The 23,499-nt window shown below is 41.9% G+C and overlaps 1 protein-coding gene across 1 annotated transcript; it reads right to left on the reverse strand.

Annotated features, from left to right (window-relative positions):
* YWHAQ (tyrosine 3-monooxygenase/tryptophan 5-monooxygenase activation protein theta) lies at positions 1-23,220 on the reverse strand. Its single transcript, XM_065681593.1, has 6 exons — positions 23,068-23,220; positions 21,577-21,961; positions 5,587-5,710; positions 2,558-2,721; positions 2,116-2,211; positions 1-1,077 (listed from the first exon to the last, which is right to left on the reverse strand). Exons 2-6 carry the CDS (start codon positions 21,868-21,870, stop codon positions 1,018-1,020), a joined length of 738 nt encoding a protein of 245 aa, XP_065537665.1. The 5' UTR covers positions 21,871-21,961; positions 23,068-23,220; the 3' UTR covers positions 1-1,017.
* Between the last annotated feature and the right edge of the window lie 279 nt (positions 23,221-23,499).

The following is a 23,499-nucleotide window of genomic DNA, read 5'->3' on the forward strand; positions in this document are numbered from 1 at the left end:
TGGTTTATAAAATGTAATTTTATTTAATGTTACTTTGCTGTTACAGAGGGCATAACATTTTCACAAGGCTTTTTTGGGACTACAATCAATGATTAGCAACACACAATAGTGGTCCAAACTCTCTAAGTAACAATCACTGGACAAACTTGACACCTTCTCACATGTGCACAAACCTGCATGGAAAAGTACTAAATTTTAGACTTGGACATGTGAACTTCAATTGGTTTTCCCATTCCAGTGTATTAAGAAATGACATGCACTTTAGTCTGCCAAAAAGCACTGCCTGTACTCCGGCAGTAACATGCTGCTTCTAATACATCATACTAAAGTGAATACCAGAACTACAAAGGCAGGAGTGTAAGTGAACTTTCATTGGGAAGGGGTATCGACTTAAACAGCAGCAACTGAAGATTAAGAGAAGCCCCTGTTTTCAAACACACACGCTTCCGTATTACATGATACAAGAAGCAACTCAATTTGTTTTTTTCCAAACTAGAAACGCTCAGCTTGATCTGGCCCAATACTTCCATATTCCTACTGAAAAGAATACACAGTAGCATGTGAAAGTCAATTATGGAAAGGAAACCCTGCAGAATAAGAAGGGAATGTGGAGAATTAAAAGCTATGTGGAACACTCTTTAGTTGCAATTAACTACATTTTCATATCTTACTGTAATACAAAACACAGTCAACTGGCAGGAACTGGTTCAGATTTGTTTTTAAATACCAGGTACACTTTAGTCCGCTACATAAGTGTTTGGAAGTTACTTATGTTTATATGAAATGAAGCTATTAATACTTTTCTACAGCAGTAACCGCACACCAGGAAGGCCAGGACAAACACAAATCAAGGAATGGAGTTTTCCCAAAGCTGCAGTGTGAAAAGACTATAAATTGATTTCCATACACATGGATGGGTTTTCTTTGCTATAGGAAATCCAAGTGGAGCTATAAGGAATGGAGACGTGTAAAAAGGTTTCTTGAGAAGGAAAGGGAGAATGATGCCCCACGTGCAGTTTAGTTTTCTGCACCTTCTGCAGCATCACATTCTTCTCCTGCACTGTCTGATGTCCATAACTAAAAGGAAAAGAAAAACAGTGTCAGCTTTCCAAAGCACAGCTTTAATTCCACAAAGGGATGACTACTGACTGTCAGAAATAGTAATGTATTGGACTTAAAAGTACAGTCTACAAAGTACCAGTGCACTGGAGCTGTACAACCCTGGCTTACAGTGTGTGCTCAAAGAGGGACAATTGGAAATAGTTCTGTGTCCAGGGCACACCTAGCTATGCACCCCAGGTACTAGAGGCAGAGCAGTGTTCTGAACAGGTCCAGACTTTGTGCTTAATAGTGAGCTAGGTCATCAATCCCACACCACTCAACAAGTCTGAACACTCACTTCATAAGTAATATCAATTTCAAAAGCAGCGGTGTGAATCCTTAAAGTGAAGATTACCATTTTGGTTACTGAAGCTAAGCATTTTATAGTGCTAATAAAAGACATTCCTACCAAAGGAGTATTGCAAAATAACAGACATTGCTGGAACTTTAAATGAAGTGGATATCCTGAGGATATTACCTAAAAAGTTGCCTTATTTATTTTAATAGAATTTAGTGGTTCCAATAGGCATTTTTCTTAAGTGGGTAGTCATTATGAAACATACTGAAACATCAACTGTTTTTATTCTTAACACACTGAAATTCCATATCTTTTTAAGGAAAATTGGGAAAACAAATAAAGAAAGTTGCACTGGAGGTACAACAGGAAAGTCTGAGCAAGAGTCCCTGACAGACCACAGAATACTATATTTTGACTTCTTGTCCATTACCTTGTACATGCTGAACACACCTTCTCCCCTCCACTGAAAAGGCCAACAAAGAATTAAGAACGTGTCCTTTCCAAGTTGTTATTCTAGATTACACAGCATGAAGATGGTGACATCATCTTACACTACATTCAAACTGAGTTATGAAAAGGGACAGTAAGGTAAATAGCTCAACTCAGTGTTATGTTTTGCCCTATAGTCGAATAAGGACTGTGTTTCGTCACAAATTCAGTCTAAATAAGCAAATACATAGTTACAGAACCACATAGCACATAAAAAGGCAACTTACTGTTAGGTTGTCTCTAAGCAACTGCATGATGAGAGTACTGTCTTTGTATGAGTCTTCGTTCAGTGTATCAAGTTCTGCAATAGCCTCATCAAACGCCTAGAATGATTAAACCATCGTTAGTCTATTAACTGATCATTAAGCAAAGAGAAGCTAAACCTATCAGTAAAAAAAGGAACATGAGAAGTTAATGATCTCCATTGCTGTGTTTGAAACAGAAGCATAATAAAGGCACAATAAAAGCTTGCTGTGTTGCTGAAAATTTAAGTCATATTGTAAATACCTGCTTTTATCCCTTTAATCCCACTAACAATGTGAGCTTGGAAACCAGATACATTAAATAGGATAATTTCCTGCATAAACTCTAGGAAATAATAATTCATATGAAGTAGAAACTCTCTTCTACTGTCCCTGCAGGCATACAGAAGAAAAAAAAGTCACTTACTGTCTTTGCCAGTGTGCAGGCAAGCTCAGGATTGTTGAGAATCTCATAATAAAATACAGAGAAGTTAAGAGCTAGACCCAAGCGAATCGGATGTGTTGGCTGCATCTCCTTCTTGCTGATATCAAATGCCTCCTGATAAGCTCCCTGTGAGTTTTCTATTGTTTCTGTTAAAAGAATGAGAAACATTAAGGGCTTGGTTGGGTTTTTCTAAAGATATTTAAAGTACTCCATTAGTAAGAGACTAAACAGTCCTTCATAAGACTGATCTTAGTGAAACACTGCACTTACTTACTTTAATCAAGGTAATGATTGTAAATCCATTTTAAGTACAGCTGCCACACTGACAGAACATAGGGAGCAAATTAAGCTACTACAGGGCAAAGGTATTCAAGAGGCAGGTAAACACACAGAAGATAGTCAATACAGACATCCAAGATGACTGTATCACCTCAGTGGCTTTTGATACTTCAAGTATCAAAATAAAACCCAACCCAAAAGAGCATCACTTCTTCTACAGAACATCTGCTTCGTTCTTTGCATAGCATGGATGTGTTTGTGTCAGTTGGTTGCGTAGCTTAAAAGTGGCTATTCTCTGCAGGGCCTTACTTCTTCTTGTAGAAGTTTGGAAGGCATGTACTGCATATTCCTGAAAATCTGAAAGTCTGCCTCCAAAAACTGGGTGTAGACAGGTCAAGATAAAAAAATAACAAGGCGGAGCCCAAAATAATTGGGAGAAATACTACAGGAAAAAGGTTACCAGGCTAGAGTGAGTACTTTAAGAGTGCTACTCTTTTGAGTTCTCTTCCAATAGACAACAAGAGATCCCTAACCATGCCTGCAGAATGGAAGGAGACTGCAGGAAAAGGAAGTCCTTTGTCAGAACTCAGAATACAGCTCTCTGAGGGAGATAACGCCATAACGGCTCTAGAAAGTGCTGTAGAAAATAGTTTGGTAAGTAAAATCTGTTAAATATTCAAAAGATTCAAAACACAGACTTGGGTTTTTCGGATTCATGCTGCAATGAGTGCTAATGGACTACTAATTTGTTGAGAGCAGGTGGAGAAAAGGCAAAAGAACTAACAAACAGAAAGTAAATTACCTTATAAGTACATAAAATATATTTCAAGCTGAGAAAATTGATTGATTGATTGGTGGCTTGGCTTCGCAAAGAGATATTTGGGAAGGGCTTTACCCATGCTTACTACAAGCACGATGACTAAGGGCAGTGTCGGATAGGCAAATCCAGTTGGAAAAAAGGCTGCCTGGTCATTCAGGATGTTTCTGAACAAGACCCATCTCCTGGGTCAATCTCAAGCGACCAATGTTCTGAACCGCCCACAAGCAGGGTTGGGTCTGCAGCTTCCAGTGCACCGTATCACCTGCCGTTACATCCCTCGCCTGTCACTACAGGGCTCTGCAAGTGCGAGCAAACCCTTCGGGCCTGCACAGTGGATTTTTTTAGGTGAGGCACAGCGTGTGCGGAACTGGCCCCACCCTTTACACCTGAGGCTTCAAGCTGAGAAAATAAAACAGATGCTTAGAAGCAGAACATCAGAAAAGCTTCAAATGAAACTCCTAGAAGCTTGCAAGAAGTCAAGCACAGAATGTATGCACAGTAACACACATAAGCTCTAACTTCCCAGCAAAACACCAGGATCTGATAATAAGGTTATCAATCAGTGCCTCTTCCACAGTAAGTACCCCTGTCAGCATGCATATCACTTTAAACAGTCTTTTTAGACAAGATAAGCTGGGATTTCTCTGCTCAGAAAAGTCCATAGATTTGTAACTGCTGCTAGAGACAAAGCATGAATCAGATTATCTTTGTGAAAGCTAAAGATAAGTTGTCTCTGCTCCAGTTGGACCTGCTGCGGTCATTCGAATCAGGCAAAGGGTTAAGAATTTCTGAATGCAACTTGTTAATGAAAAGATTTTTATTCCATTTGTATATTTTCATCTCTCAACTTAACTGCTCCTACAATACAAGGAGGCTAACAAAGCCTTTATTGAAGTGACAATCAGCCCTGACCTCCCACTTTGCAATTCAATTGGTTTAAACCAGCTAGCACTGCCAGATGCCAACCATGCCCAACCCAAAGGAACAGTCACTTCAGCCTCATCCTGCTCTAACAGACCATCTACTTTGTGTCATGGCATCACTCCAAGGCTAATTTTAGTTTAGTTATGTAGAAACATATCACTAGTTTATGCCATACCAAGAGTTTAAAATCACAACAGCATATGGGCACCTTGCAAGACCGTTCTAATACATCCTCTGACCAGAGTTAAAATCCTTTGCAGGAGAGCTTCCTGAGGTACTCAGAACCACCTATGCACATGTTCTAACTTCTAGGAATGTTCTGCATTCTCAGGATGCCCAGTATGAAGTGACAGTACCAGCTGTGAAGTTTTCCAGGCCCTTTCTGCTGGATCCAAAAGAGCAAACTAAAATTACAGGCACAGTGTTATTCCTGTGAACATCAACCATTTCAAAGTACAGCTCACACTCCTTCGCGTAGTGTACTGACCTAGTAATTTTGTTGCTTCTTGATAAGACTAAGGTGACTACAATGAAGTCTGCCTCACACTGAAATGATTAAAACTAACAGATTAACGGGACTCCATAAAAGAGTTAAAAATGTTGCAGAGCTCTGTTTACTCTTCCTCACCAACTTTATTTTAGTAAAGAAATACAAACAAAATTAAATATGTTAGCAGATATTCACCTAAATTATTTTCCAGAAGCTCTGAGCAAGCATTATGGAACAACTACCCAGAAATTTAGGGTAGAAGACAGGAACACCAGCTAAAACTCCCTGACACACTGTGCTCAAAGTCTATTTAGAATTTAACTCTGTCTGTATGAACACTGAAGATTTCCAACTGAAACATAGTTGTTCCCACTCAGCTAACTCAAGTGAATTCATAATACGATACTGGCATATGGACTTCATTTACCGTTCCCTCACCCATGGTCCAAAACTGACATTGATCAGCTTTTAAAAACCCAAAGACCAGGAGGCACTTACGTTTTCTGTCATCACCACAGGCAACTTCAGCAAGGTATCGGAAGTAGTCTCCCTTCATCTTCAGGTAGAATACCTTGCTCTCTGGATTAGTTGCATTAGCTATTAAATATTTGTCCAGCAGCTCCTGAAAGAACAGCAACAAAAAGACATTGACATATTGCATACACCCTCACAACCAAGTTCAATCTATTTTATTTCTCTCCAGAAAGTTCAGCTGGACCCGAATGTTTGGTACAAAGGAAAAATGAGTTTAAAGGGTATTTTACATAGATGCACACTTATTTAAACAAACTGTGTTAAGGCACGAAGCTGGAGACTACATTAAGATGATCAACCATCCGATCAGACTTCATAAAAAGTAACAAGTAAAGGTTTACTAATGATAGTTTCAGGACCAGGTTTAGTTTCAAGATGTGCACTTCTATTTTCACAAACGTTGTTGCAAATGAGTAAGCTCTTACTGGAAAAATGAAACATTATGCAGAAAGTTTCAAAGCTATTTATAAGTAAGAACTTATTCCCTCTTCACAGGAAAACGTAAGAAAAACAACTCAACTATTTTTCATATAGACTGCGGTCATTAGACTTCTGATAAGGAATCTCCAGCCCACCTACCAGAGACAGACAAGGCTTTGAACCTGTCTAGACAGAAGGAAGCCTCACTAAACTGTACCAGCTCTTTGTAAGGCTGTAAAGCAATGCTGGCTCCAGCATAGGAAGCAGGGAGGCATCCTGCCTGCCTGCCCTGCTGCTCCCAGGAACAGGCAGAACCATACAGTGCTCCCCTGCACACCCTGAGCTGCTGCTAACATAACTCCCCCTGCTCACAGCTCTCCTATAACCAGCAGGACAGTGAAGGTTTACAAGCCTCCATCAAGAGGTGGGAAGTCTCTCTGCAAGGCCTCCTAGCCCTTCCAAAATAGGGGTGATGGTGAAGGACAGAAGAGGCACAGGATTTTCTCTCAGCAAAGGGGGTACTTCAGAGAGCTGACAAGGAGGAAAGCAGCTTCTGACTGACCTCCATGTCCCTCAGCCACAGTGATTTTACCCAACGCATCACCACAACTGACCTATGTTCTCCGGAGTTAATGAAAAGCTCCAAAATAGACTCAAGGAAACCCTGCAATATTCAGAGCGACTTTACACTAAGAATTTAAGTGATAAAGATCTGCATTCAGTTACTTGGAAAATAAACAGGTCATAAAAGCAGCAGAAAGTTTCCAGAAAACTTGCAAACTGTGGCTAGTTATGTAAGATTTTTGTTACAGAACATATATCCAAATTCATGAAGCACCTACAATGAAAACATTTAAGGAACTGTAAACTTCCAGGCCAAAAACCCTCAGCATTTTAATTAGCAACTGTAGCACTATAATTAAAATGAGCTAATTTTAGACACCAGCCTACTCCGTATGCATACCACTGCACCATTATTGCTTCCTTTAATAATCAACAGTAGCAGAGCAATCCAGCTCAGTGTTTACTCATTCCAGGCCCACTGGAGGGGCTGGCAGTTATTTTAAACCAACACTTGTATTAGGGTACTTCCAACCAGGTGAAAAAAGGACTTTTGACTCCACACAGACAGGGTGCTTACCATGGATGTAATACTGCATAGCTCCATAGACAAGCTCCTTTCAGAGATCCCCCTTACCAAGGCATAAAGAAACAGCAGAGTTACGAGGGCTCTTATTACCACCCTAGAGAAAGCAGCAGGAGGGCAAGATGATACAGAGCCCGACATACCCATCCACTTACCAAATCAGAAACAGACATTTTTACGACTTTCTGTAAATCTACAAAACCACTGTCAAAGACTAGACACTGGCTAGTATGGCCCAGGGCTAAGCAGCAAATTCGTGTAACAGTTTAACACAGCAATGTAGGCAAGGGCTTGAGCAAGTGTATGAAATGGTACACCTCCCTGTGTTATGGAAAACATAGCAAAACCGTAGATATGTTTCAAAACAAGAGTTAAGACATAGTAGGCAGATGGGTAATACAACCCCATATTAATACTGTTATTTTGCATGAGTCATTCCCATATTAGAATGAGTTATTCCCACCCTACAGGTTTCTGCAATGAGAAAAACTTCACAGTTTGGATCAATGTTTTTCAGATGCTTTTCTCCTATGACAGATGTCAACAGCAGCCATAAAAGGACAACACTACCAAAACCAGTTTCAAAGTCTCAGATATAACAATGCAGGAACCTCGGTTTTAACAGACAGACTTGCTTTTCCAAGAAACTGCCCTGAATGATGAAAGTCAACATGCAGTACACCTACATTAGAAAAGGTTCTTTAAATCAGTCATGACCAAAGAGTAACTGTCAGCTTCTAAAGGCCATCATAATGCATAAGACTGCATTAAACAGCAGTGATGTGACTTATGCATCTGCTCACATTCGATGTGAAAACCTACGCCACAACCTAAGGAGCACTGACCAGCAACCAAGAAAGATATGTTGTATGGGATTTTAGACCGGGTATTTGACAAAACTGTATCTCTGCTTTTTCTTTTAAATGCCAAAATAGAACTTTTCAAGATGTTACATCAACAAGGGAACAAACAAGCTTTTTTCTTTTATGCCTTCCAAAACCTAAAGATTTATTGTATACTTAGCACACAAACAGTATTACTGCTCTTATTACAAAATTCAGTCTTTGGAGGTAGCTTTAGCAGTAAAGTCCCATGTGTAACTGATGCGGTTATGACTTAAACATACTAGGACCCTGGAATCTAGTGTATACTAAATGCTTACAGGAGAGCTTTAGCGTGTCCAATTTAAGCTGAGCCTCAAACATACATTATTCCCAAGAGCATTAAGACCCACTTTTTTCCTTTTTTTTTTTTTTTTTTTTTTGTCAGATGGGGTAGGCCACACACTTCTTCCAGAAGCACAAATGATTCTGCCAGGGCCTCAACCCTACTGCAGGAACATGGTGCTGCATCCTCTGCGTAAGTGCATCTTCAAAGTGCTGCCTCCACTCTGCAGGCTTGAAACCGAGTGGTTCTGTGCAGATTTCTGAGAAACTTAGGGAAACAAGTGGATGATGGGAGTGAACTGTAGCTTTACAGACAGCAAAGAGTGGGTTGCAAACACTGCTTTGTTTCCTAGGCACTCCTCAGCTGGAGGAGCTGAGCTGGCCTGTCAGCAGCTCCCACTCCTATTTCTCAGGGGCCTCCTAATCCTTACCACAGCACATGGTAAGGGAGAGATCTGTGCTTCTGTCAGCTCAGGTGAAACACATTCATGCTGGACTTCATGTATCTGGTTTGGTTCCATTTAGGACTATTAAAAAAATACCTCATTTATGAATTACACAGAACAGAATACAAACAGACTTTGTGTAAAACCATTTATCCATCTGGATGTTATCTTTCAAATCAATAATGTATTTTATTTGGTATACTTAGTAAGCCATTCATGTCTGGGTATCATCATAATTTCCTGGAAGGCACCTTACCCTCCCTCTAATGGACAAAATGTTGGTGAGGCAGCAACAGCAGGCAGCACAATAATGATTTACTTAATGATTTACTTTAAACTGTTGTGAGTCATTAGTAGTCATGAAAACTCAACATTTCCTACATCTGTTCTCCATCTTTCCCCACTTGGGCTTTTCTACCTTTCTATCAGACATCAATCAGCCAAGGAACCCTCACTTTAAACAGCAACTGAAAGTAGGTAAAATGCGTACAGGCAGCCTAAGCAATGAAGCAGAGCTCAGCCAAACTTAAGATTTATTATGATATATTTTACCTAAAGACAGATAGGCACTGCCACAGGTACAGTTTCTGAAGTCAGCCAATACAGCAGACTGCCATTCATGTTCACATACAGCAAACATGCCCGCCCCTTTTCTTTTTTTTGGGGGGTAGGGGTGGTAAGAAAAAAGTTATATATCAAAATACAGTTGCCACCATCATCAAGAACTGTGACTGTTCTTATCACTAAATTAGGCTAAACCGAGACCTGTACAACCAGCAATTACTTGCCCTGCGATGTCAAACATGCCTCAGACACTGCCATGAAAAGCCATACATGATGTTTGAGCTGCTGGTGGGTGACTCTCAGAACCACAAGCAGTAATCAAACACTAGGAATCAAATGCAGGAGTCAAAACTCTGTCCTCAAGCTGGACCCTTCCTGCCCTGGTGCAGTTGCATTAAGACAGGTTTATACTGTGGCAGTTTGTGATTGGTATCTGCTATTCCCCCCCACAGATGCATTAATCTCAAGAGGCTAGTCCTTCTGTAGTTGACAGGATTCCCCACCCCACTGCTCATTTTTTCTTCTCAATTTATTTCTACCTTTACAGTATGCTAACACTCTTGACATCCTTACAGCATCATTTTCTCATATACGGTGCTCTTTTCCCCTTCTACAGAAGGCAGGCTTATTTATCTATTAAAGAGGTGGCAGCAACAAAGGGCTACCAGTCCCTGGAAGAGATGTGCCAGTGCCTGAAGGAGCCATGGGGAGCGGGCTGTGAGCTAGCGGCAATTCACTTCCCCCTTTAAAGCTGGAATGGCTATTTTATATTTTTCTCTCCATTAGCAGACTTACTGCTTTATATGCCAAGAGAAAGTTACATTTCAATTGTCTTTTTGGATCCTTCTCCAGTTCTACTTTTGTTCCTTCCCAACTGAGGAACTGTCCTCTCTTAGTCTCTTTTCCCCTCTGCCTAAGCAGGAACAAGGGCTGAACATATGGTTGTAGTACCAGCGTACCACAATTAACCTGAGCCAGAAATACTAAGTTTAATTCATCTGCTCTCACCCCATTATTTCAGCTTTATGAAAAGCAAGCCCTGAAGGAATATGCCAGCCATATCTTCCTTGAAGTGCCTGATACAAAGAAGCTCCCTGAAGACACAGCTCTTTCATAATTATTTGTTGTGTATGCTGCCAGCCAGCCTCTCCCTACACATCCCCTCCAATTCATGGACCAGTCCCACTCCTTGTAAGCATTCTGTTACCTGTTTTCAAGACAACCCCTTCTTTTAAAAGCTGACATCAAAACAGAAAGTCCCAATAACCTCCCCCATCTCAGCCTATTTTAAAAGGCAAGCCTAACTGAGACATCAAGTTCAACCAGTGTACACCAAATACTTTCTGGACAATTTAACTATGTGGTTAGGTTCAAGTGGCAGAGAAATACCACTAATATCTGATCTGTGCTGTGTTCTCTTCCCACGTGTTCAGCTACAAAGAATCTTCACAGCAAAGATGAAGTACAGAAAACATCTTGCATACCAAACTGACCTTTGAGCTACCTTCAGCACTTGTGCCATTTAGAACTGGACTTCAATAAGAAAAGCAAATACACAAGTACAAGTTTCTGCATATATTGCAGTATCATTAGCTAACAGAAATATTCTTCACACTTACCAGCTCTAGATCAAGGAGGAACATGAACCAAATCAGCTCAAGATTATCTACTGATCACAAGTATTTTAAGGTCAATTTTCAAAGCAAGGTAAATATACCATGTGCCTAGGTACAGTCAGAAGTTCCCAATGCATTAAACTAAAGCAACTCAAAATATTTACAATGCAACCATCAGTCAGATGTCAACACCTATGACATGTTTGGGTCACATCACCAGCATCAAGTTATTTAATGTTATTCTATTAAAAAACTGATCTACATTGCCATACGCATTTCTCACCAACAGTACAGTGTTACTTTTGCTCCACCAGAAGGAAAAAACCTCAGTGTAAAAGCAACCACCAGAAATGCCCTCCAAAATATAAACTGGTTAAGCTGCTGCTTGATCTTTAGCAAGGAGGAGTGTGCTGATGGTAGAAATTGCTGCCACAGTTTTGTGACTAAAGTCTGTATAAAGTTTGACTTTTCAAGTCAGCCTGTTTCAAGAATATTGTTTCAGCAATATTCTTGAGCTTAATGTCCATATATATCTTAGTTTAGTCTGTTGAAAACACCTTATTCCAACACCATCTTCCATCTTTCAGGCATATGATTTTAAATGCTATTCTCTGAAAGCAAACTCCGTAACAGTTTGTGGGAAGTAATTTGTATTTGCAGGTTTTAGTAATTTAAGACAAAGTCCTCTGCTGGGCTTTAACTCATATAGCACAAAAAGCATCCAGAGAGAAGAAAATGTAATAGTATTAATCTTTCCTGATACAAGAACAAACTAACCAATATCAATGCATACAGCATAAGAAAAAAAAAATTTCTCCTCATCCAATGATGGAAAAAATTCAATGACATGGGGAGCTAAAATAAAACCAAATCAGCTAGAACTTCAAATCAGCTGCTCAGAAACTGCTGTCCAAGCTCTCCTCAGACCTCCCAGCAGAGGAGGTGCTACTACTCTGCAGGGTACCTGTTTTCACAGGTCTTACAGAGACTAGACTGAATTTTATTGCCATTTCCTAGGTGGTCCCTCCCTTCCTGAGAGAGCATTGAATGTTCCCTATTTTGAACTTTTAAGTGCTTTTGGGGTTTTGTTTTTTGTTGGGGTTTGTGTGTGTGTGTGTGTGTGTGTGCTTTTTGCAATTCCTCTAAGGAACACTGAAGTTAGCACCAGAACAGACATTACATGGGTGATACCAAGTAGCTCTGATTACTTAACATTGTACTTGCTTAGAACAGCATACACTTACTGGCCAAATCCCACAGAACCAAATGGTCACATGCAAGTGAAGAAACTGTTTCAAAATAAATCTATTTTGTGACAAGAACCCTTAAGAATAATGCAGATGCACTGAATGTATGTCAACACTTTCTTATTTAGCAAGTTAACTCACACAGATTCAGCATCACAGTCCCATCTAGAAGATAAGCAGCTTGCATCTAACAGGCACACTATGCAGTGTGTGACACCACATACATTCATCCACAGATGCAGCGTGCAAAATACCTGGAAAAATTCTTCAGCCTCAAGTATTTCTGAAGGTCCAGCTCCACCATGAGGAAAATCACCTACAAGTAGCATATAGGGAAATGGTTTCCAACTTAATTGCAGCCAAGAAGTAAAGCTAAGAAGTTGGTGAGGCAGCTCAGAGCAATATATTCCCTTAATATAACCATTAAATGTGCATTTAAACACATTAAAAGTTCCAAAGTGTTTGACAGCACAGATGATCGGTGCAGGCTCAGACCTTTCAATAAGGCTTCTACTCACAAGTGACTGCCTGTTTTAATCATCTAGTAAATTGTTACAAAGACTTTTCAACTACTTCAAGTATAATCAGTCATTCCAAAGTCCACAGTATGACTCACTGCAACCTAGGTGTGTTTTAACATTCAGCAGTTGTTTTCTTAACAGGAAAGGGAGAGTCCCCTGCCGCAACAGAAAGATCACTTTACTTTCAAAAGTGTAATTCAGCAGAAGCTCTTTATCCTTCTGGATTCAAGCTTTATGCATCATCTCCTTTTGGGAGAGCTTTAAATAGTTCTCATACGCACCTCTTAAGACCGCTAGCAGTTCAGTTTATCTATTGAGGAAAATACATGTATGCCTTTCCAGTAATGGTGTGGCCTTAAGATGACCTGACAAGGCACTGCTGAAAGGAGAGACAAACATACCTGGCATGGAAAGGGAGAAGATGACCTAATTCATCTTTTCCATTTGGTTCTGAGTTTTGTCTACATAGCTTGAAAAACTGGCAGTCAATCTTTAGGACTGGCCCTGAATAAGTATCTGGAATCCCACTTAACAGATACATTGGAAGCCTGAGCTGAAGCATGTCTGCCTACACTATTTCCACCTGGGGTTGAGATTAATTTCACTTAGAATTTACATTCACTGCTAACATTTCCCCTAAACCAAGAAGTTAGAAAGTTCTGTGGTCCTCAAAGAACTATGTAAGCCAGGAACTAGAAGTGTGTGGAAATGCAAGTTCTCCTTTCTCTATAGATTTTCATCAGACAAAAATCAACAACCTAGTGAAAATCAAAGAATTATTCAAGTTTTTATGGCAGAACCTGGAGGTTTCCCAGTTCTCCTGCAAAATGTCAAAATGAGTCTTTAAAAAAAAAAAAAAAATGTCATCCCCTTTCAATAATTACAATCTTTTTCTGAAGTAATGGCCATACAACACAGCCAAAAGCTTTCGGGAAGATTTTCTTTTTATCACATTTATCTCGAATTGATTGTAACATTCTTCTGTGATTGCATTTTCCATATTTCTAATTCCTCAAAATACTTCAAGAGTTACACTCCTCTCAGTAAACATGCATTACTGACAGCAAATCCTTCTCTTCAGAATCCTGACTACCTAAAAGTTTCTTTCAGCATCTTCCATTTGTGATCTTTCCTAACATGATAGAATCAAACAAAAAATACTGAATTTGCATTTAAAAATATTTCTATGCTCTGCAGCTCCAAAAGCCCTGAAGGTACAATTAAGTGACTGACCAAGATATATCTAGACTTAACAATACTCAAAATGAACAACAGTGTGTAAGATTCATGCAGGCTTAAGGTGTGTTGCCCTTGTGCAAATGTTTATTTTTAGAGCCAGAAAACATCAAAATTCGTGACAATAAATACACTCTGGAGGGCCTAAAAGTGTTTCTTGCCTCACTTCTGCCTAGAGCCTAGAGGCTTGTAAACAGTGAAATCCAGAAGGATAATGGCTTTAAATTGACAGAGAGTAGATTTAGATTAGACATTAGGAAGGAATTCTTTACTGTGAGGGTGCTGAGGCCCTGACACAGAGAAGCTATGACTGTCCCATTCCTGGCAGTGTTCAAGGTCAGGTTGGATGGGGCTTGGAGCAAGCTGCTCTAATGGAAGGTGTCACTGCCTGTGGCAGGGGGTTGGAACTGGATGATCTTTAAGGTCCCCTCCAAGCCAAACTATTCTATGATAATGAAACAGATCATTGCTTAGTGCAGCTGGAAGAGCCTTCTGCATTGTCGAACTTCACCTTGAAAGAAACCCAGCAATGTAATATTTCACTCAGTGTATTAGGAGTGTGCCAGTAAGTTGTTATTTTCCAAATGAGGCAACCTACAACAATGAATTGTAACCTTTAAGTCACAAAAAACTAGAAGCCAACATTTCAGATAGCCTCATTATAACCATTTCTCACAGCAAGTGAGCCTTGACTTTCTTACTAAGGCCCTGCTACGTACTTCCATTTAAAATGATTTCTGCTTGCAAGAATTTTGGAAAATTCATTCAACTTCAGAACAGCACTTCCTGAAGAAGTTTCATCCAGGAAATATGAGGCTGTCAATCTGGTAAGCATGCACATAGTGTATTCAGAAAATTTATTATTGGAGACAATGGAATGCTTTCTGTTTCCAGAGCTTAACATAACTCCTTTGTCCAATTACTTCAGTGGATAGATCGTATACATTAAAGGACAGAATAAAGATTACCGGAGCAAGTAATAAACCCTTATCACATTAGGAACTGGTAAATCAAACCCTTGACTCCTTTAACAAACTAAGAGAAAGGCACAAGCAAAATCAACGAATTCAGGACTTTCTAGTTCATAGGTCTTTACATCTGATGGTTTCATGGGTGCACAGAACCACAAAATGTGAAACTCAGCACCTACATTATTTTTACTGCCTCTCATGTCTAAACGGCCATTTCACATTAACTGTTATTGGGGTATACAGAGAGAATTAGCAATTACAAGCTTACAAGTCAGCTGTATGCTCAGCAGGTGCATTCTGATGTTGGTTCTGACATCCTGGGAAGCAGAAAGGATTAGGAGGAAGCTGTAAACATCAGGCCAACAAACTTAGTAGAGCTCTATGGAGTAAGTACCAAAAATGCAGTGATCAAGAACAGTCTTACTTACCTTACCTAGTTAGTTTGTGATAAAATTAGCTTCAAGTTTATGGTCAAGTACAAAACCACTCAAACACAAATAGCAAATAACATCTAAAGGCACTAGGCCCATTGCTCTCAAAGACCAAAAGCATAAAACTAAAAAAGGGCAAGACCTACACAAATAAGAGCACACTGATTAATCAAGAACTCACCTTCACCTATCAAACTTATAAAGAAAGAATATCCATGTACTTTTACCAGCTCTCCCCCTGCCATTTTTCTCACCACCTTCCTCTAAAAATCACAGAATCATAGAATAGTTAGGGTTGGAAAGGACCTCAAGATCATCTAGTTCCAACCCCCCCGCCATGGGCAGGGACACCTCACACTAAACCATCCCACCCAAGGCTTCAGGTATCCCCCATTACTAGAAAAAAAAACAACAACAACAAAAAAAAAAAAACCAACAAAAAAAACCCACAAGCTTCTGTGCCCATACTGGTAAATCTAATACTTTAATATTGGCAAAGGTATAGTACAAAGCTTTAACAGCCTTGATTACTATCAGGCTAGTTAATCTATAGCTTGCTGTCATTAAATAATGGGTTTGACACTGGAGACAGATGAGGCTTTGGCTGCCCCATTCTCAACAGCTGGTCACCTGTATCAGTATAACTATTTCCTATTTTCAAGGACTCCACATCCTGCTTCTCACAGGATGTAACATTCAGGACAGGCTTTTCAGAGCTGTTAGGAGCTATGGCTGCATAAGTGCAATTCTCTAGTGGCCACTTCTAAAATTTTTAAGAACAGACAAGCCACTGATCTTCAGGTTTTATTTTTTCAACAGACACAAGTTAACCCTACTCTCACTTTTGCCTCAAGATGGAGATATCCATGCAAACCAAATCAATGATCTAAACTCACCCTAGTACCTTCTGAAAAAAGGAAGTGACACTGCACACACAAGTAACTTAATGGCACAAGCTTTCAGAACCTCAGAGAGATTACCTTGCTGCCATTCATCTTGTATCCTTCACTAGCTTGCTTGTAATATTCTAGAAATTCAGTATCCAGTTGCAGGGGGAGGGGGCAGCAAGCAATGACTGTATGGGATGGAGGCCTCAGCTACCATCGGAATTCCTGGAACTATTTTTAGTTGGGCTTTAACAGTTTTCAGACGCTTCAAGAACCTCAGTGCATTCTAGACTTCAGTTCTCCAAGTGTCAGTCCTTTCTTAGAAACAGATTCAGCTTTCCTTGCACAGAAGCGTAGTTAGTATTCCAGCAGCAGATTCTAATGAAGGGCAAAAGCTCACGTAAGAGAAGGTACAACTATGAGCAAGTCAAATTCAGATAATGAGTTTAACATTTAAGCATATTAAGCTACAAGAGATTAATGCACTAAGTTCCGCAATTCTTATCATAAATGTGTTGGTGTTTGCTAGAAGTTGTGCTAAGAACACAAAGGAGAATAAACTCTCTCCTCACATATTACCGTTCTTCTAAATGATGACTGTTATTCCAAATTAAAACATTCATTTTACATTCACTTCACAATTCTGGATTTGCCAAGAAATAATATTCCCAATCTAAAGTCTGGCTTTGAGTCATGAAGTAGCTAGTCCTTTTAGTCAGCTACTGAAAAAGGATGAGCCAATAGCATTTGCTTTAACTTACAAAAGGAAAAAACGTAATACCTGAAACACTGTCCCAACCACTACTGGGACAACTAATTCAAGTAAAAAAGTAATATTAAGTGATTAGTATGCCCAACCTTCAGAATAAAACTGCATCCTACATAGTTCCCAGTGTCAAAGACTAATACGCTCTTACTCAGATGCTATTTTCACCTCTGCACTCTTGTCACTGGAGAAGCCTGCCTAGAGACCTCATAGCAGCCTTCCAGTATCTGAAGGGGGGCTACAGGGATGCTGGGGAGGGACTCTTCATTAGGGACTGTAGTGATAGGACAAAGGTTAACAGGTTAAAACTTAAACAGGGGAAGTTTAGATTGGATATAAGGAAGAAATTCTTTACTGTTAGGGTGGTGAGGCACTGGAATGGGTCACCCAGGGAAGCTGTGAATGCTCCATCCCTGGCAGTGTTCAAAGCCAGGTTGGACAGAGCCTTGTGTGGGATGGTTTAGTGTAAGGTGTCCCTGCCCATGGCAGGGGGGTTGGAACTAGATGATCTTAAGGTCCTTTCCAACCCTTAATATTCTATGATTCTATTTCCGTATAAAGTCTGGTGATTCATTGAAAATAGAAAAGCAGAGAGAAAGGATTCACAAGAAAGGAAACTCTAGTAAACTGTTTATATAGCAGCATTAAGCTGATATTTACTGAATCTTCCAAATTTCTGCATGAATATTCATCATCATCAAGACTTCACTTTTCTGTAGGCCAAAGGTAACAGCAGGGAAGAAACAGTGCTATAATCAAAGCTTATTCATCATCTAACATCAGATATTTAAGCTGACAGAGGAATCTATTTGCTGATGGAAGAAAATACCAACTTCATTTTCAATGAAGCTATGAAGTTGTGCTGCTGAAGACATCCAACTTGAACCTCATTCTCCAGTATGGGGATTTTTGTTTTGTTCATTTTTAACAAAGGAACTTTACAACTAGATCTACAAAATGAATAAAAATCAGAAGGGGACATAGATTTTTACCTTTGTTTTTATTAGGTTTTATTGTTTCTTAATTATGCAAAGCAGAAGTAGTAACGACACTGCAACCCTGGGGTGGGGGAAGGAAGGAAGGAAGGAAATAACAAAGGAAGAGAGAGCTGGCAAGAGCAACACACTAATTCATGCTTTCAACAATTAACACTGCAATCTCACAGAAGATCAAACATTTACAAGCATCTTCTCAACCTTAAGACAGTAAAAACTGAAATAAGACACTAGCTGTCTCTAAAGAATGAAGCTTGAAGGCAACATGAGTTATTGCTGTGAAAAGCGACTGAGGCTCTCAGAAATCTCAGCAGTTTGATCTGCTCCCCCAGAGAAGTCCCAATTCAAAAGCTGCCTTTTTTGAAAATCTGATGTCACTAAACAGTGGGTATACATACAATAAAGCATTGGTCTTACATTCCACCTTCAAAGTTCCACGTTATTTCACTATGTGGAAGTTGCTGCTGCACCCATCCCGTCTACATTATCAATCATCCCTGTCTTGAAGTCACTCAGAAAATATAAAGAAACATGAACTTTGTGCTCAGAGAGTATCTGAAACAACATAGCTCAACTTCACCTTGAAAAAAAAAGTTAAGTTGCCAACCTGTTTCTTTATTCAGGGACAAAAGTTTCAAGAACAGTTTTGACTAGGCTTCATAAGGGATGACTCAACATTAATTTTCTGCATTACCAAGGAATTAATCAATCAACAGAGAGACTTCATAAAACCTCCCAGTGTACCTTTCACATAAAACATTTGTGCAAGTTGTTCCACCTTGGTGTACCACCTCTTCATTAAAGAACCACTGTCACCTGAAAGACCAGTCATAAAATTAAGAGTTAAAAAGGGCTTAGATCACATCTCCTCCTATTTGCAATATAGGCAGTTAAAGCAATGCCTTCACTGCTTGGCATCAGATGGAAGATCTTACTGTGACCACTGATACTGCTTGTAAGTTAAAATAAAACTTGCTGATTATTTAGTTATCTATGTATATCTGTATGTAGATATCTCAAAATAATTTTTGATGGTTGTATTCTAGTGGTTATTAAATTTAAGTTCCTTATCAACCAGTGCCCTAGACCAATGCTTTACCTAATTGGCTTATGGCATTCTTTATGGAAAAAAGGCAATTGTACATCCAGAGTTGTTGCTGCCTTTTCCATCAAAAATTAGCAGTATTCTGTAGCGTTAGAGTATTTCCAAATGAAGCAGATATACTTCCTTTTCAAAAGGTGTGCCACACCAGCAATAAAAGCCTTTTGAAAAAACTGTTAGTAGTATGACTAACAGCAGTCACACTCCACCCCACACATCCACCCTTGCTAAATCCAAATACTCCAGATGACAAGCAACCTTTCCATACTACTTGCCAGCAGTTGTTTCAGATTAGCTGCCTTCCTAGAGTTAAAGGCCCATCTCTGAGATTCAGCTTAAAGAGATCTAAAAATGTTACAAGCACTTACTATAGCATTACTAAAGGAAAAAAAACCCACAACTGTAACTCAAAGGAGGAGGAGTCAAAACTCCTTTGCAGCTCAGCTTTAGGAAACCCATCCTTTGTAGTGCCTGCACATTGTGAGTTCCAACTTCTTGGATGCTGACTCATGGATCATAGAAGTGCTAGATGGAGGAGGAAAGGGAAAGAAGCTGAACAGAATGTAACTTGCACATGTCCCTCAAAGGAAGGATAAAAGTCAGAAGGCTTGCAGTAGACAGGCTGACATCTGCTCCTACCAAAGGAAGGCACATCTTTGCCAGCAGGGCAGAACAGGAAAAGCACGCACAGTTGCAGGTTTCGGTCTTCACTACTTCCTGTAGCCTTCCAGGTGAGAAGGGAAGGAAAGAGTTGCCAACCAGGTCATTGCTGAGAACAGAGAAAGACTACAATGCAGGGGAAAACCCAGCTAGCACAGGAAGAGCTTACTTTCTCTGCATCAGAGGCTTGTGTTAGCACGGTTACCAGACTGCCTGCTGTCCACCATTTGATGTGCCTGGAATAATTTCAGTATAGACACTGCATGAAATGGCTCGCTACCTTTATCATTCAGAGGCATTCAGTCTCCCTATGGAAGCACCAGCTCCTGATGGCAGAATGCTGGCATCTGGTCACACAGGTTCTAGTGAAACCAGTCACAGGCATCAGTAGCCACAGCTCTACACAAGTCACATCATTTTCACAAAGGTAAAAGTTTTACAACTTCACTATGCCTGTAACTGGAGAAACTCTTTGGAAGACACAGGACTCTGGAATGTGTTAAGAAATTAACTCAACTTATTCATTAAGCTGATAAACATCCAAATTATTTTTGACCAAAGGTAACTCATTTTGACTGTTTTAGAAAAAATCCCCAAAACCTGTTCAGCAGCATGCAAGGAAAAAAGGGTTTTTTCAGCACAATCCAAAGAAATACTCCCTTGCATGTGAGGATCCAGAACACTTATGAAGTGAAGAAAAAAATTCAGTTACTACCAAACCCATCAGCTTTATATTCAGGTCTCCTAAACTAATCTAGGATACATTCACCTCAAAATTGTTTAACTCCTTATAGACCTGCTTCTTCCTGTTCTTATGTTAGCAATAAGAGACACTAGACAAAAATAATGAGAAAGAGCAAATAAACCAGTGAAGATTATCTGCCACACAGTTACTACTGCATTACACACATGTAGCTTCCTGCAGCCACAACTCTCGTCACATGGAATAGGGACCAGCAGCCTCCACACCCCTGACACGTCTCTTCAGCTGCCACTACAGCGCAGTACAGTTTCGTTATCAATAGCATCTGGAATTCTGCTGCTTGTATAGGAATGTATTCCTGGGCTTTGATGCATTCCTGGGGTGTCGTGCCAGTTTTCACACCTCAGTTTTACATTATTCCATAATTACTGCAAATGCATCTTAAAGATTACCCTGAGAAATCAGCTTGAATCTGACAAAGCCGACTTCTACATGTCTATTTCCTATCTTCAACATGTATGTTTTACTTTATAAAAATATATTTTCGTCAAAAAGATCCTCAAAACATGTCTTAAATACCCCTTGACAGTCTTTTGCTTCACAGGATGTAAACAAAATGCACACCCAGTTTAAATGCTTTTAACAGGTTACTAGCTCTGATCTGAAGAAATAAAGGGGTTTTCTCACTTTCTTTTCAGCTTATCTTACGAATAGATCAGCTTACAAACCACAGCACAAATAGGCATGAGGCTAAATTCTCTGCAATTACCTAGTGCAGTACTACATATGGATCACTCCAGCCAAAAATGTATTCTAAATGCACACTCAAAATTGAGTGTGTATCTCAGATACCTCTATACATCTAGGGCCACAGTGTAGAGCAGACGATCTTCCTCCTCACAGAAACCCACATAATGACTGCAGAAGTTACTGCCCAGACTTCCCCATCCCAGCATACTTCACACAACGTTCCCCAGTCAAGCTCCCAGTCTTATTCGCCTGTACAGCAGAACACATGCATACGGTATTTCTTTATCCTAAAAATAAACAGAATAAAAAAGGAAATCCCCACTCACCAGCACAGTGGTGCAGATGGACCTGAGCTCAGACTCCACCTTCTCCCGATAGTCTTTGATAAGCTGCATCTTCTTGTCACTGGTGTCTGTCTTCTGCTCAATGCTAGAGATGACCCTCCAGGCAGAGCGCCGACCCCCCACTACGTTCTTGTAGGCCACTGAGAGCAGGTTGCGCTCCTCATTGGACAGCTCAGCACCTTGCTCAGTTACTGCCTTCATGCAGGTGGCCATATCATCATAGCGCTCAGCCTGCTCAGCCAGCTTGGCTTTCTGGATCAACTCGGTCTTATCCATTGTGGCTGGCAGTGGGGCAAGAGCAGTAGAGTAGAAAAAGCAGGAGAAGCTGGGGACGTCACACTACCAACACGAGAATGCACCTCAAAACCTGCCAGAAAGAAGACAGTAACCATGGCGCTAGGATGTTCACTACAGAGCAAAATCGTATGCCACCCTTTGCAACCCACCAAACACCAAGGATCACAGTGAGCCTTGCCTCCCCTTCCCCATCTCAAGTGCTTCTTGTGGAAAGATGGACTACAGCAACCTGCCCTTCCATGCAGGGCTACGGGGAGAGGCACTACTCTCAAGGGTCCACCCCTAGGGAAACCACGACCTAGAAACCCAACTGGGGAGGCACACTCAGTGCCAGCCAAGGGACAGCATCCTAAAGACCAAGCACTGGAAATAGCTATTTTTCCGTCAGGGCGGACTTTTGTCCTCACCCTGCTTTTCTTCCTTGCCTTCTAACACGAACCTGGAGAACGAAACCCCATCACCCTCGTCACCTCGCCCAAAGCCCTTCCCCCGTGTGCCACAAGCCCTGCAGGTGAGAGCTGAAGAAAGGCGGATGCTAAAGGCGAGAAACGCGGGAAAGAAACAAATAAGGAGCGAGACGAGCTCGTCCCTGGGGAGGCAAGGAAGGGGTTAAAACCCAACGGGCTGGCAGAGCCGGCCCTGGACCCGCCTCCCTCGGGCACCCGCGCTCTGTGGGGCGAGCGCGGCCAGGGGAACCCGGAGCGGCCGGGGCGGGGCGGCGGGGCCAGGCTGCTTCGCCTCCTGGCGGCGGGGCGCGGCGGGTCCTGGCCTCCCGCATCCCCCCGGCAGAAGCGGCCCTAACTCCAGCCCGGGACGGCGGCTCCCGGCTTGGCGGGGGCCGCGACGGCCCCGCACTGCCGGCAGCGGAGCCCGGCGGAGCGGCAGTGGGTGGGGTCTCGGTCCCGACGAGAGCGGGGGCCAGGGGCGGCCGCGTCCCCAGGGACGGCGGAGGACAGCGGGACGGAGGGCGGCCGGCGCGGCCTCCAGCGGCGGCAGGGCGGAAAGAGGAAGCCGGCGGCCCCGCTGGGTGCGAAATGGCGGCGCTGGCTGGCTGCGCCTCCCCGCTCTCCGGGGCCGCCGAGCGCTCCACGCCGCGATCACAAAATGGAGGACGCGGCGGCAGGCAGCGGCGGAGCGGGGCCCGTGCCCGCCGCCGGGCCGCGGCACGGCGCTCACCTGGTTCCGCTTGGCTGGGCCGGGCCGCGGGCGCCACCCGATCGGCTGCCTCGCTCGGGGCTGTGGCGGAGAGAAAGAACCGCTCCCGTCTCCGGCGAGAGCCAGCGCTAAAGGGCGTTGGCACAGGCAGGCCTACCCGCTGTTCAACCCGCGCCCACGCGGCCAATCGCAGCCTTGTCTGCGGGGCTGGCCCCGCCCCCCCGCGCCCTGGCAGCCAATCCGAGCAGAGCGCGCCGCCGCGGGGGCGAGCGCAGGCAGGGCACAAGCTCGGTTGGCCCGTGGGCTGCGGCTGGGGCCACGGGGTTTCCTCCAATTAGATCCAGGGTGAGATGACGTCACTGTCGCCATGGTGATGCTGCTACAACCCCCCCACCCCCTCCCATCCCATCCCCTCCTCCGCCGGCCCCCTTTCCCCCTTCCCTGGCCGCCGGG

Source organism: Lathamus discolor, chromosome 5 (genome assembly GCF_037157495.1).
Source record: "Lathamus discolor isolate bLatDis1 chromosome 5, bLatDis1.hap1, whole genome shotgun sequence".
NCBI lineage: Eukaryota > Metazoa > Chordata > Aves > Psittaciformes > Psittacidae > Lathamus > Lathamus discolor.